The 13310-nt window shown below is 44.8% G+C and overlaps 2 protein-coding genes across 5 annotated transcripts in view; one reads left to right on the top strand and one right to left on the bottom strand.

Annotated features, from left to right (window-relative positions):
- Positions 1–5037, top strand: part of LOC115195507 (myb-related protein A) — a 28826-nt gene extending 23789 nt beyond the window's left edge. For 3 of the 4 annotated variants that reach the window (XM_029755410.1, XM_029755407.1, XM_029755408.1), the window contains 7 exons: positions 350–718; positions 851–990; positions 1122–1236; positions 1495–1608; positions 1705–1809; positions 2156–2347; positions 2692–5037. In XM_029755410.1, coding sequence (XP_029611270.1) covers positions 350–718; positions 851–990; positions 1122–1236; positions 1495–1608; positions 1705–1809; positions 2156–2347; positions 2692–2823 — 1167 coding nt within the window. In that variant the 3' untranslated portion in view covers positions 2824–5037. The remainder of the gene's footprint in view (positions 1–349; positions 719–850; positions 991–1121; positions 1237–1494; positions 1609–1704; positions 1810–2155; positions 2348–2691) is intronic. The other variant, XM_029755409.1, reaches the window with a different exon arrangement.
- Positions 5038–8528: 3491 nt separating this feature from the next.
- On the bottom strand, positions 8529–12088 carry si:dkey-97a13.12 (SH3 domain-containing protein 21). The gene is made up of 5 exons (XM_029755042.1): positions 11847–12088; positions 11244–11287; positions 10107–10277; positions 9647–9723; positions 8529–8832 (listed from the first exon to the last, which is right to left on the bottom strand). The coding sequence occupies exons 1-5, from the start codon at positions 11914–11916 to the stop codon at positions 8529–8531; spliced, it is 666 nt and encodes a 221-aa protein (XP_029610902.1). The 5' UTR covers positions 11917–12088.
- Between the last annotated feature and the right edge of the window lie 1222 nt (positions 12089–13310).

Genomic DNA, 13310 nt, shown 5'->3' with positions numbered 1-13310 from the left:
GGGGCGTGAGGCAGAGTTGAGGGAAGCAGCTTCAACGGTAACCTGAAGGAGTCAAACCTAACTGCCGCAGTGGCTTTCCATAGCCCCCCTACACACACTGCAGCGCTCTGTCCATTGTGCTGACACAGCGCAGCGGAGATACAGATTTTTCACCAACCTGTCAATCAGTCATTTTTATATAGAGACATAAAACTAAAACTGAGATGGCACAAGTTTCAACTGACGGGGGTAAGCCCTCTTTTTTCCCCCTTGTGGAGCAGGGCCCGGTGTAGATGTGTGTGTACAGTATATGGCTGTGTGTTTATATATACCAGACCCAGAGCATGAATGTATTGAAAATCCATTTTAGATGTGTCTGGCTCTACAGGACCCTATGGCGTGGAGCGAGGCGGCCAGCTTCGACATGTCTGAGGCGACGACCCCCCCGAAACAAATACAGGGGAGCTACGTGCCCCAGGGGAGGACCACAGAGGGGATGAGGTATACCATTGACCCCTCCAACGACATCTCAACAAAGCACTGTGCCCCCATGGGTCAGCTGAAAGTCCACACCCCGAACAACGTGCCCAGATCAGGCCTGCCGTCCCTGGGGAGGAGGAAGAGGACAGAGAGGGGGGACCAGTCCCCTGATAGGAGCCGTGCGTCCTTCTTAGAGTCACCCAGCATCAACTCGCCCAAGAACACCCCCACGAAAGCACTGCCTTTCACCCTCTCCCAGGTAAGCCAGATGCTAGAAATGTGCTCAAGCTAGGACATGATGGTGCATCTGGCTCTGGCAGTATAGCTTCTCTTTATAGTCCTTTCTTCTTCATCTCCCGTCTCTAACTGTTGTGATCATGTCGTCCTCCAGTTCTTCAACACATCAGGAGGAGAGCATCTGAGCCTGGACAACCCTGCTCTGACCTCCACCCCGGTCTGTGGCCAGAAGTATCTCCTCAACACACCCTTCCAGAAAGAGACCACGCCCAAACACCAGAAAGAGAATATGGGGTAAGCGAATTACAGGTTCCTCCATATTTTCACATTTGATTCATTGGCTATATTACGTGGGTGTGTGTTTGATGTATTGATCTCATCATTTTGGCAGGTGTTGTAAGAATGTCTCTCTTTGTCTCACTCAGTTTCAGGACCCCTAAGATTCATAAGACCATAATGGTTCCGACTCCCAGAACTCCTACTCCATTTAAGAACGCCCTGGCCGCCCAGGAGAAGATGCATGGGCCGCTAAAGATGGTGGTAAGTGTGAAGTTTGTCTAGCTGTGTGTATTTATAATTCACTGTGTGTTCTTATGAGTGTGTGTACTTTGTTACTGTGCTCATATTAATGTGTGTGTGTGTGTGTGTGCCTGTGTGTGTGTGTGTGTGTGTGTGTGTGTGTGTGTGTGTGTGTGTGTGTGTGTGTGTGTGTGTAACTGTGTGTGTGTGTGTTGTGTGTGTGTGTGTGTGTGTGTGTGTGTGTGTGTGTGTGTGTGTGTGTGTGTGTGTATATCTCAGCCCCAGCCCCTGGCCTTTCTGGAGGAAGATATCAGGGAGGTGCTGAAGCAGGAGATAGGATCAGACATCTTCACCAGAGAACCACAACCAGACTTCAGGACATGGAAACATGATGTAGGTGTTCATATAACCATGTACAACTCAACTTTTCATGACCTCTGTTTGACTTGGTATCCAGTCTAACCACAACCTTGTCCCTGATCCTCCCAGGTGGATGGCCCAGTCAGGAAGGTGCGTAAGTCCCTGGTGCTGGACTCCTGGGGGAAAGACTGTCTCAACGTCCAGCTATACCAGGACCAGCTCAATATTGCACTGGTGGGTTCTGGGATATAATCAATCAGATTAATCAGTCAACCAACCAACTAATCAATCAATTCATCAGTCAACCAACCAACTAATCAATCAATTCATCAGTCAACCAACCAACTAATCAATCAATTCATCAGTCAACCAACCAACTAATCAATCAATTCATCAGTCAACCAACCAACTAATCTATCAATTCATCAGTCAACTAACCAACTAATCAATCAATTCATCAGTCAACCAACCAACTAATCAATCAATTCATCAGTCAACCAACCAACTAATCAATCAATTCATCAGTCAACCAATGAACCAACCAACTAATCAATGTCTACCTGTCCTTGCCCCCCTCCAGGTCCCAGAGGAGAGCTTGTTAACCAGCTCCTTATTGATGACCCCCGTCCCGGAGAGAGACAGAGAGGAGCGCCCCTGCCCCCCCTCGTCTGGGAAGGAGGGGTCCTGTGGCCCCCGGCGCCACCTTCCCAGCCCCCGCAAGAGGAAGAACCCCCCCTCGGTCAAAATTTCCCACCACGATTCACCTGGACAGGTACACACAGACATCTCTCCTTGGTGTAACTCTTAACTACCCTTTAAAAAACAAAAAACACAATTCACTGCCCCTATCTGGTGTATGTAAAAAAAAATGTAAAAATAAAATGGTTTTTTAAATACATACTAACTTCACATTATTGCTCCTCAGGCGATATATATATATAATGATAGGGAGAGGGGAAAGGTTGTCCCTCCAAAGTGGACAGTATGTTAGGTACAGCTGGTCCCTTTTCAAAGAAACCTGCCAACTTTTCAGTGAGCATTTCTTTATTGAGCATCAAGGTCTTGGTTTTGCGAAGGGGACAGACTAATGCGTTCCCTTCTCTTCTTCTCCTGTAGGCCAACAACCAGTGGGAAGCAGTGGTTTATGGAAAGACGGAGGACCAGCGCATTATGACAGAGCAGGCCCGGCAGTACCTGAGTAGCACCTACACGTCCACCGGCTGCACCTCGAGGGCGCTTGTGCTCTGAGGCCTACGTCCCCACACACTACACCTGTCCAGGTTGCTAGGGCTCCACGCTCCTCCTAACGACTCTTAACATACTTAGACAATCTGGTGTAGATCTACGCAAATCATTTAGACATTTGTGTATTGATAAGATCGGTAACTGAACACTCAAGTGTACCACAGAATACTTTACAGAAAAGGTAAGACTGTCGTTTTTCTAGGTCACACTGCTTGGTTGTCATAAATTGCTTTGTTTGTCTTTTGAATACACACCAGCCGTTGACCTCCTAGCCATGTAACAGGTTTGTACAGATAAGAAATACTCGATTTTCTGCACTAGTTTACAATGTGTTAAAACTGAACAACCTGCACATACAGTAAGTAGCAAGCTGTAGAAATAGTTTTTGTATTACTACTGTAGCAGTGACTGCTTATGAGTTTCATATTGTTAATATATTGTTTAAACAAAAATGAAAAAATACGTTTTATGATGTAACATTACATGTATATGTATATTCAGCTTGTTTGTAGAACTACCCTGTACTGCTAAACCTGTTGTTATGAAGTCTTGAGAGAGAGAGAGAGAAACAGAGGATAGAGAGAGAGCTGTCAGTATTGCACTACCGAGTAGGGGTTGGCTGCAGAGAAACGGTCAGTGTTGAGGAGGTAACTGGATAGTACAATGAAGTTTCCATTCCAAGGCCATACTTCCCTTTAGCAGTCTTAAATTGAGACTTTTGTTGAATGTATTTCATAGCGTGAAACTGCGAAGAAACTCAAAATGGAAGGGTACCTTTTTTGTTCATTTGTTTGTTTTTATCTTATTTTATTTATTATCTGTTCTCTAAAACTTAGACAATAATATAAGTGTAAATTGAACACATTAAGTTTCCATTGAGAAATGTACCTTTGCTGACAGACAGCCTAAAACCCTTCTGAAACCCTTTGACCTAAGGTCAGTTCTACTACACTGATCCTAGATCAGAATCCAGTTGTCATGTTTGGTACGGACAAATAGCGCTCATGTCATCAGTGTGCTAAAGCAAGCATTTTAGTTGAGGTTCTATTTATTCAATGTTTACTAATTTATTTATTTCTAAAAATTGAAAAATAAATGATCAAATAATGCTATTTTCTTTCTATCAGAAAAAGGATTGGGCTACCTTTCAACTCATTTCTACGAATTAGACATAACGAGCGAACATGCACTACCACTAATCTCTTTCATTTAGTCATTCTTTAAACTATCAGATTTAGTTAATAACCATTGTATAGTGAAATCAGAGTTTCTTTATATTCTCCATAGGTAGTAGCAGGATTCAGTCTCCAACCTCTATAATCATAGACAAATTGCACTTTTCTCATTGTTTAAGTGTTGTTTTGTTCATTTGTTTGTGCTCATGACGTAGCTCTTGTTTGTGTGTGTTTTGTTTGTTTCGTTTTTTTAAAAATCCAGTGCCATTGGATGAATGTCTCACTACATGTGACTATTGAACACTGACATACAGATGTAAAGACAGAGCTGTTTATAAGTAATAATCACAAGTACAATACAAGATATTCAAAATACAATGAAAGATGAAGCTTTTACGTCTTTATGTGACACTGCGGTCTTCTATGGCTCTGATTGGTTGCCTCTATAATAATAGGGATGCAGCAGAGTATCTATGGTCCCTGTGGTGATAGTCGGTGTCATTTGTTCCGACAGTCTTCCAACTGTTTATAATCTAGATTATAATGGGGATTATCCAGCATTAAGTGTGTTCGAGAATAAGAAGGGAATCTCCTCAGGAGAGATCAAGTGGAAAGATCATGTATGTTCACCCTCTCTGAACTCCACAGAACCACACTTTCTGAACTTTCTTATTTTCCGACATCTAACAGCTACAGTAAATATGAATATATGTTTGTTCTCTGTTCTGTTGGTTGGTTTGACTTCAGTATGTTTTATGTTTTGTTTGTAACATGTTTGTATGTTAACACTTGGACATCTAGGTTATGAGGGAATGAAGTATATTTATAGTAGCAGTTGTCATAATCATGCATGAACAACTTTTCAGTGATCATGTTTTTACTACAACTACACTAATCACAGACGTAACACTTCCATTATGTCATTTTCAAAGTTTACTGTATTTTCTGCTGAAATCATAACCAGGTACCATAGAATTCCTGCCAACTGCCATTGTAACCATGTACTTAATATGGAATAATAATAAAATGTTATTGCATTGCATTTGTGGTTCTTTGTCATTGTGTTATGTAACAGCAATATGATGTTATGATCTTGGTGCACGTTTCTTTAACACTGCAGTCTTATTCACGTTAAACCTCCTGGTCATCCAAATACCTTCTTCTATCCCTGTTCCCTCCAGTGGAAGGACTCTTCTGTTCCCTGTCCAGTCCTGTCAGGTCCTTATGGCAGTGGATTAACAGTATCTATCTGTGTATATGTTGCCTGTGGTGTGTGTCAGCTTGGCCTGGGTTCACCATTAACACAATCCCCCTTCCGTGTGTGTGTGTGTGTGTGTGTGTGTGTGTGTGTGTGTGTGTGTGTGTGTGTGTGTGTGTGTGTGTGTGTGTGTGTGTGTGTGTGTGTGTGTGTGTGTGTGTGTGTGTGTGTGTGTGTGTGTGTGTTGTGTGTGTGTGGCGATGTGCTGTCAGCTTGGCCTGGGGTCTGCGGACACGAGTCCCCTCCGGCAGGACAAGAGGCCTCTCCACAGGGTCAGCTGCTGGCCCTAAAGACGCCCAGTCACCCGTGACTTAATGCCCCCGGGCGCTATTGTCCCCAGGGCCTGTTGCTTTTACAGCCCCATTCACTCAATTGCCCCCAAGAGGAGGGGCACAAGGCCTGGCGACTTGCCTTCTGCTGGGGCAGCATCAACATTACAGACAAACGCGCACGCAAATATCCACTAGATCAATCTGTTTCTTGTTTGGGCAGGACTTGAGCTATTGTTGCTTTCAGATGGTCTGGACTGGCTTGAGACATGTCAAAGGCTTACTGCCTCTTAATTGGTTGTTGGCATCAGCCTGTAAAGCCTTGTGTTTACTGAGTGTATTGTTTTGGTCCTGCACAGGGCACTCCTTATTGACTTAGCTTGGCCACACATGCACCTGTTGGGTATCAGTACAGACATGTGTACTATACAGACATGTGTACTATACAGACATGTATACTATACAGACGCGTGTACTATACAGACGCGTGTACTATACAGATATGTGTACTAAACAGACGCGTGTACTATACAGTGTATTGACAGGCATCTATTGTAGTAGTACTGTAGCACATCAATCAATGGGTAAAGCATTTAGTGATTTTAGAGAAGTGTGTTTTACTTCAATTAAATGTATATACTGTTTCAAGTCATTATGTTGTACAGTGCTCAAACTTTGCTGTGTGTATTGGTGTTCAATGCAGAGAGCTCCAGGAGCAGCAAGGGCCCCCCCCCCCCCACACACACACACACACACACTGCCACTGCCAGCCTTTGTGTATGCCAGACAGCAGATGGCAGCCATTATAGCACTGACAGGGCAGTCATCTGTCAGGCACTCTGTTGGTGTCCTGCTGAACACAGCACACAGCACCACTGAGGGGACGAGACACTTTAGGCGGGAAAAACGAATTGTGTGTGTGTGTGTGTGTTGTGGACCCTTTCTGCTGTAAATAGGTCCTGGTCTCCAGTTCCCCTGTGTATGTTAGTGCTGTGAGGTTAAACAGGCTCACTAATGAACAGCAGTACCTAACTGGTATACTAGAGGAGCCTGCTGCCTGACTACACCTTTAGCAACAAACAACAGATTCACAATGAGGGGTGATACAATACATTGGACTGGGTTGGTCTGTGTGGTTTGCGTTTCTTTCTGAGTGTATCTGAAGTGTAACTGGAGCGCGCGCGTGTGTGTGTGTGTGTGTGTGTGTGTGTGTGTGTGTGTGTGTGTGTGTGTGTGTGTGTGTGTGTGTGTGTGTGTGTGTGTTTAGTCAAGGGGTCCTGGTTGAATGGGCATGGAAGACAGTGTATGAGGGTACAGACTGTGTTCACCGGGGGTGGGGCAGGGCTCAGCACTCTCCTGCATAGCATCTGCTGCTCCACAGGTGAGGAGGGGAAGAACAGGTGTCAGGCAGGTGAACACCCCCCCCCTCTACACACACACCAGCCCTCTGGGCCTCTAGCCTCTATGAGAGTAGGGCCTCTGTCACTCTGTGTGTAGCTGTCACTGTCCCCACTGGATGTCAACCACAATAATCCACATAGCAAGGCTTTATTCCAGGAGTTAGAGAGAGGCAGTTTGACCCTGGATTAAAGATAATTAAAGCACTGATTGAATGAATGAATGGATGAAGGAGAGTAGAGAGAGGAGAGGCCAGTCAGAGGGGGAAAGCTGCTCCTCTCTCAGAGGTGCTAAGCCTTTCTCAGCAGATGGCTGTGGTGGCCAGGCCTCCAGCATCAAACATCCTATATCACATACTAACAAATCAGGAAGATGTGCGAGGGAACACCAAGATGTTGGAAAACTGTTCAGTCCATATTTCTGCCTCCATCTCAACAACACAGAGGTTCAGTCATAAATTACAGGACGGCTTTTAACCAGCATTCCCCGTCGTTAGCATTACTGCTTGCTAGTGCCATAATCTCCCATATCAGGCAGGGATATGGACCTTGTTAAAATAGATCTGATCTAAATGTATCAATGGACACATCACTAGGCTGGTGGATGTGGTATCTAAATCTAATAGAGGTCAAGGTTAGGATTAGGATTAGAGAGTTGGAGCTTTAGTCCTTCCAAAGGATACATTCCACAGCATTGCCTTTTCAAAGGATACATTCTACAGCATACTCCAGTCGTGGCCATGCTGGGAGGTACCACTGAAGACTGTGTGGAGCCCAGAGAGAGAGAGCTGTTTTACCATTGCCTGGGCAACCTTCACAATAATGATGCCATTTCCTTTGGCAGTGCCTTTCAACACGCCTCGATCACACATCCTCTCACTTCACAGGGCTTTTTTCAGCTCCGTTGAATGGGAGACTCTTGCCGTGGTACATGCTGTAGCGGAATATGTTACGAACTAGAATGAAGGGACATCAGCCGCAAATACGGCTTTGATTCTCTTTATGAAAAATACATTCTTGGCTGATGTTGGGTTTTACACAAATGAAATTGAACAATTTATAGTCAAAAGGAAATATATCAATGATTTAGTGCTGCTCTGGAACGTCGTAGTTGCAGAGAATACAGCCTAATATGGATGACAACATGGAACAGAAAGCTCAGGCAGACTCATGGAACATTATTTGGCTGAAGAAAACACAGTTAGCTTCATAAAATATAGCCATAAATCTGATCCCTCTTTGACTATTAATGAAATACTTTCCCCCCCTATTCAACCCCTCAATTTACGGCTTGCTTAATGTCACATCTTAATCCCGGAAAATGTATATACAGTACACCATTGATATTTCTTGAACACTTTACAGAGGAGGCAGGGAAGTAGTTACCCTCACTCCAGCTCTTCAATGATGCAGCCAGCAGTTCAGCCATAGACTAGCGTCAGTGATGTAACTATGGCAACCCTACCTGGCCCCATTGGGGGTGGGCACAAAATGTAGTCACTTTTCAAAAATATCCCACCGCTATACCCAATCTCCTCCTCTCTCCTCCCTCCTTTCCCCTCTTGTGCCTGTTTCTCTCCCCACACACACCACCGTCCATCGCAGCATCTTAGTCTGCCATGTAGCCCGTGTTGCTGGACCCATGACACTCACTCCTCCGACGGTGCTTGGATAGGATCCTGTGGAGGAAGCTTGGGGAGCTGTGTGCCTGTGGCTGGGGTCGTGGCTGGGGTCGTGGCTGGGGTTGGGGCTGGGGTCGTGGCTGGGGCTGGGGCAGCCTGTTAGGAAGAGAGATCTGGGACTTCAGTATCAGGATGGGGCCCTCTCTCTCCCCCTCGGCCCCCCCGGCCCCCTCCAGCCCCCCTCCTGCCGCTGCTCTGCTGGCTCTGCGTAGGGCCTGCAGCCTGAGTGCGCTGGAGAACAAAGAGGACACAACAAACACAAAGGACATGTTTATTCCCGCTGACCCAAATTCCAGCGCTCAGCGCAGACAAGACAAGCGCAGGGCTGTTCAGGGGGCTCACTCTCTGAGTATGTGTGTATGTGTGTGTGTGTATGTGTGTGTGTGTGTGTGTGTGTGTGTGTGTGTGTGTGTGTGTGTGTGTGTGTGTGTGTGTGTGTGTAGGCTGTCGCAGCTCAAGGACCTACGTTCACCTCTAGACCCCTCACACATTAGGAGGGGTCTAAGTCACACGGCACAACTAAAATGTATAATCTTGGATCATCTCTAAAACAACATCCAACTACTGTTTACATTTCCACGTTCACTGAGGGCACTTCAGTCAGATTATACAGACAGTTCTGTTTCAGTTCTGTTTGACATTATGAAACACAATATTTTTTGAGGGAAAGAGGGAGCCCTCATCTACTCCCCTGAACGCAGGTCTGTGACTGTGAGCCCCCACTGTGGTCCAGTGTGTGAGGGAGCAGCAGTGCAGTGAGTGGGAATTGATCAGGGAGGGAGGGGGGGTGTGTGTGTAATCTGTGTGCTTTGTCAACTAATGAGGGATGAGAGGGGCCACCTGTTCAGGGTGCGCTGGGCGGAGTGGAACTGGAGGAGGTGGAGGCAGTGAGGGGTGTGTGTGTGTGTGTGTGGGGAGCAGCTGCTGGGGAGTGTGTATGAGTTGTGTACACGCACTTGTGGAGGGGGGTTTGATTGAGGATAGTGTGTGTTTGTGTCTTTCTGAGTGTGTATCTGTGTGTGTGTTTTGGGCGCGCTGCTCTCACCCAGTACCACCTGCATACGTGGCCGGAGCTGAACCCCGTCTCGCTAAGCGGTGGACATCTTTAGCTGGCTCATCGTCCTAACAACACAAACAGAGGTGTGTCAATGACAGGGTGGGATTACTGCTGGGACTGTTCTTTATTGCTATCCCTCTGTCCTGTCAAAAACTCAGGTAGGCTATTCTAACCAAACATGCTTTTCTGTAAATCAGCAGAGCTGTTCTTTATAAATAGTAGGGGTGGGCAATCTTATATCTGTGAGCAGTGCGAGGGCATACGAGGTGTGTATGCAGGCTTTTGTTCCAGCCAAGCACCAACCCAAGCACCAACACAATTGATTTAACTAATCAAAGTCTTGAACGATGAATATAAATAGAATAGAGTAGAGATAGAGCCTTGTTGCACACTCAGAGACGGAATGTTGCTTTTGCCTAGCATAAGACAATTTCCACTAGCCACTAACCTGGTGGCTCAGCTCCATGACATGCGAGGCCGGGAAGTATCCCTGCTGTCCATTTTGCAGCCGCCCAAACCACCGGGCCTCATCATCTTTAAACAGAACCAGGATGAACTCACCCCGGGTCAGCGCCAGCTCATCTGGCCAGTGGGGCTTGTAGCTGCGCTTTACCACCATCTAGTGGATAGATTGAGAAATGCAACTTCAATACATTTTATATGTAACAAGACAGATGCAGTACTTGAGCACATGCAGCGTTGTTCCATATGTCTGTCACAGTATATGCTTGTTTCTGCAGCACTAGCGGTTCTTGGGGGGGGGGGGGCAGTGCCCCTGTGGCAACAATTTTGGACCCCCTTGTGGCCCCTCTAAATGTGGAGTATGAAATATTTTTTACATAACACATTTTTGCTATCGTTCTTTTTTTACATCTGTTATTAGACAGTGGCAACGATGATGATTATGAACATGGTATTTTGCCTGCTAATGCCTGCAATGCAGTGAAGAAAACGATATGACAACAATAACGTCTAATGTAACTGCCCCTCCAACAGTACAACTGGCCCCAGCTTGGCCCCCCCAGTTGAAATGGTCTAGAACCGCCTTGTGATGATCAAAGAAGTGTCATGACATGTCCAATTCATTCAAATCAAATTCAAATCAAATGTATTTATATAGCCCTTCTTACATCAGCTGATATCACAAAGTGCTGTACAGATTCATTGTTCCATTCCTTTACCGCAGCTCATTCACATTGAGTCTATGCCTGAATGAATGAAGAGGATTAGGTGGCTGGCTAGAACTCTATGGATTACCTGGCTCACAGTTAAACAGAAACCCAATCATCACCTGCTGTTCTCCATGATCTGTTCTCTTTAGTCTCATGGTAATGAATGACATAACAGACAGCATCTAATTTGAACTAACTAATGCAATTGTCTCTACAGACAAGTGTAGCTGGAGACACAAAAACAATCTACATTAGATGCTTGCATGAACAGAATCCAGAGGATATGAGGGTGAATTGCAGAGCAAATCTACCAATTGTATCAACAAGTTGAATTCATACGAGCATATTTTCATTCAACATAGTTAATCAATATTGAGGATCTGAGAGTGAGCATTAACAGGAAAATAACTTGCCTTGTCAGCCTCTGCCTGTCTGAATTGGCATCGTCCTCGGTGAACTGGTAAACAAGGAGAGATGAATCAGCAAAAAATAGCTCCCATCACAAAGAACTATAGCAAAGCATTAGGGAATGAAAAGTTGGTGACAAAACAACAACATGATTCTAGATGTATTTCAGTTTGCCATCAATACCCAGGACCGTACAGTATGCCAAATAAACAGCTGCAGTATACACTACAAATCAAATGGAATGGAATTTGAATCATCATTGAAAAGTCAAAATCACGAATCTTAATAATTACAATAATGTGCTAATAATGTGCAATACACACACAAGTTAAGCACTGCACTTTCAAAAAAAAAGATGGCAGTTTTGAAAGTGCAGTAACAGTGCAGTAACTACAGTCAACTGTGGTACTTTGGACGCAGTAATTGCAGCATCTTTTTCTTTCGGAGCGGTGTATTTCCTTGCCATAACCATTATTCCTAGCCAAGCTTCTCCAGTCTAGCCCACTGCAGATACACACATACATATATATACACACACACACACACACACACACACATATCTATCTATCCGTATGATGTAAGCAGTAACCTGCTACTGTGCTACTCACCTTGTGGGGAGAGGACAGTGGTAAAGACTTCAAAGTGCTCATTCTGCTGCCTGTAGATGTTGCTCTGCATGCTGACAATGACTTAGGACCTAAGTCACACACACTGACTAACTGACTAAGCAACCCAGTCTCTCATTAACTATGTACTCTATGTACAAATAAGCAGTTTTGCACTGATGCGTCTGCACCCTCTCTCTGCCTTAAATAAACCAGGTGACTAATCCACTGCAACACTTACTGGAACACACACACACACACACACACACACACACACAGGCACAAGCAACCCCACGTAAGCATATATCCAGAAGCACAAAGTTAAGCAGAGACAAACACACACACATACATTATATAATTCAAGCAAATTGTGACTGGCAAATTTATTTGGACATTATCTCCATCCAGTTTTTTTCAATCACTTTGGTGCCATTTTCACAAGCATGTGGCATATTTTCACAACTCTAAGCACAGAAATCTAAACAGACCATCAAAATGACACATTTTTCAAAACTCTAAGCACATTTTCAATTGACTGAGAACAACAAACAAATTCACAAAGTCACTTGTTCGCTGCACCAAATCACTCTTCCAATTTAGATACATATTCAATATAAGTATCTGCTTTTTAAAATGCAATATTCACTTTTGATACGATTTTATTGTAATTTGTTAACAATACAATGAACAATCACTTCATCAATCTGCTCAAAACTGATAACTACTGCCCCAAAAGGATGTAGTGTCTCAGTCATATACCCTGAGTGTACAAAACATTACAAACACCTGCTCTTTCCATGACAGACTGACCAGGTGAATCCAGGTGATAATTACACTACATGGCCAAAACTATGTGGACACCTGCTCGTCGAACATCTCATTCCAAAATCATGGGCATTTATATGGAGTTGGTCCCCTCTTTGCTGATATGACAGCCTCCACTCTTCTGGGAAGAGATTCCACTAGATGTTGGAACATTGCTGCAGGGATTGCTTCCATTCAGTCATAAGAGCATTAGTGAGGTCGGGCACTGATGTTGGGCGATTGGGCCTGGCTCGCAGTCGGCAGTCCAATTCATTCCAAAGGTGTTCGATGGGGTTGAGGTCAAGGCTCTGTACAGGCCAGTCAAGTTCTTCCACACCGATCTCGACAAATAATTTCTTTATGGACCTCGCTTTGTGCACGGGGGGCATTGTCATGCTGAAACAGGAAAAGGCCTTCCCCAAACTATTGCCACAAAGTTGGAAGCACAGAATTGTCTAGAATGTCATTGTATTGCTGTAGCATTACGATTTCCCTTCACTGACACTAAGGGATCTAGCCTGAACCATAAAAAACAGCCCCAGACTATTATTCCTCCTCCACCAAACATTACAGTTGGCACCCTGCATTGGGGCAGGTCTCCTGGCATCCACCAAACCCAGATTCATCCTTTGGACTGCCAGATAGTGAAGCGTGATTCATCAC

Source organism: Salmo trutta, chromosome 6 (assembly GCF_901001165.1).
Source record: "Salmo trutta chromosome 6, fSalTru1.1, whole genome shotgun sequence".
NCBI lineage: Eukaryota > Metazoa > Chordata > Actinopteri > Salmoniformes > Salmonidae > Salmo > Salmo trutta.
The sequence above is the reverse complement of the archived record's forward strand: the minus strand, read 5'-3'. Positions and strand labels throughout refer to the sequence as shown.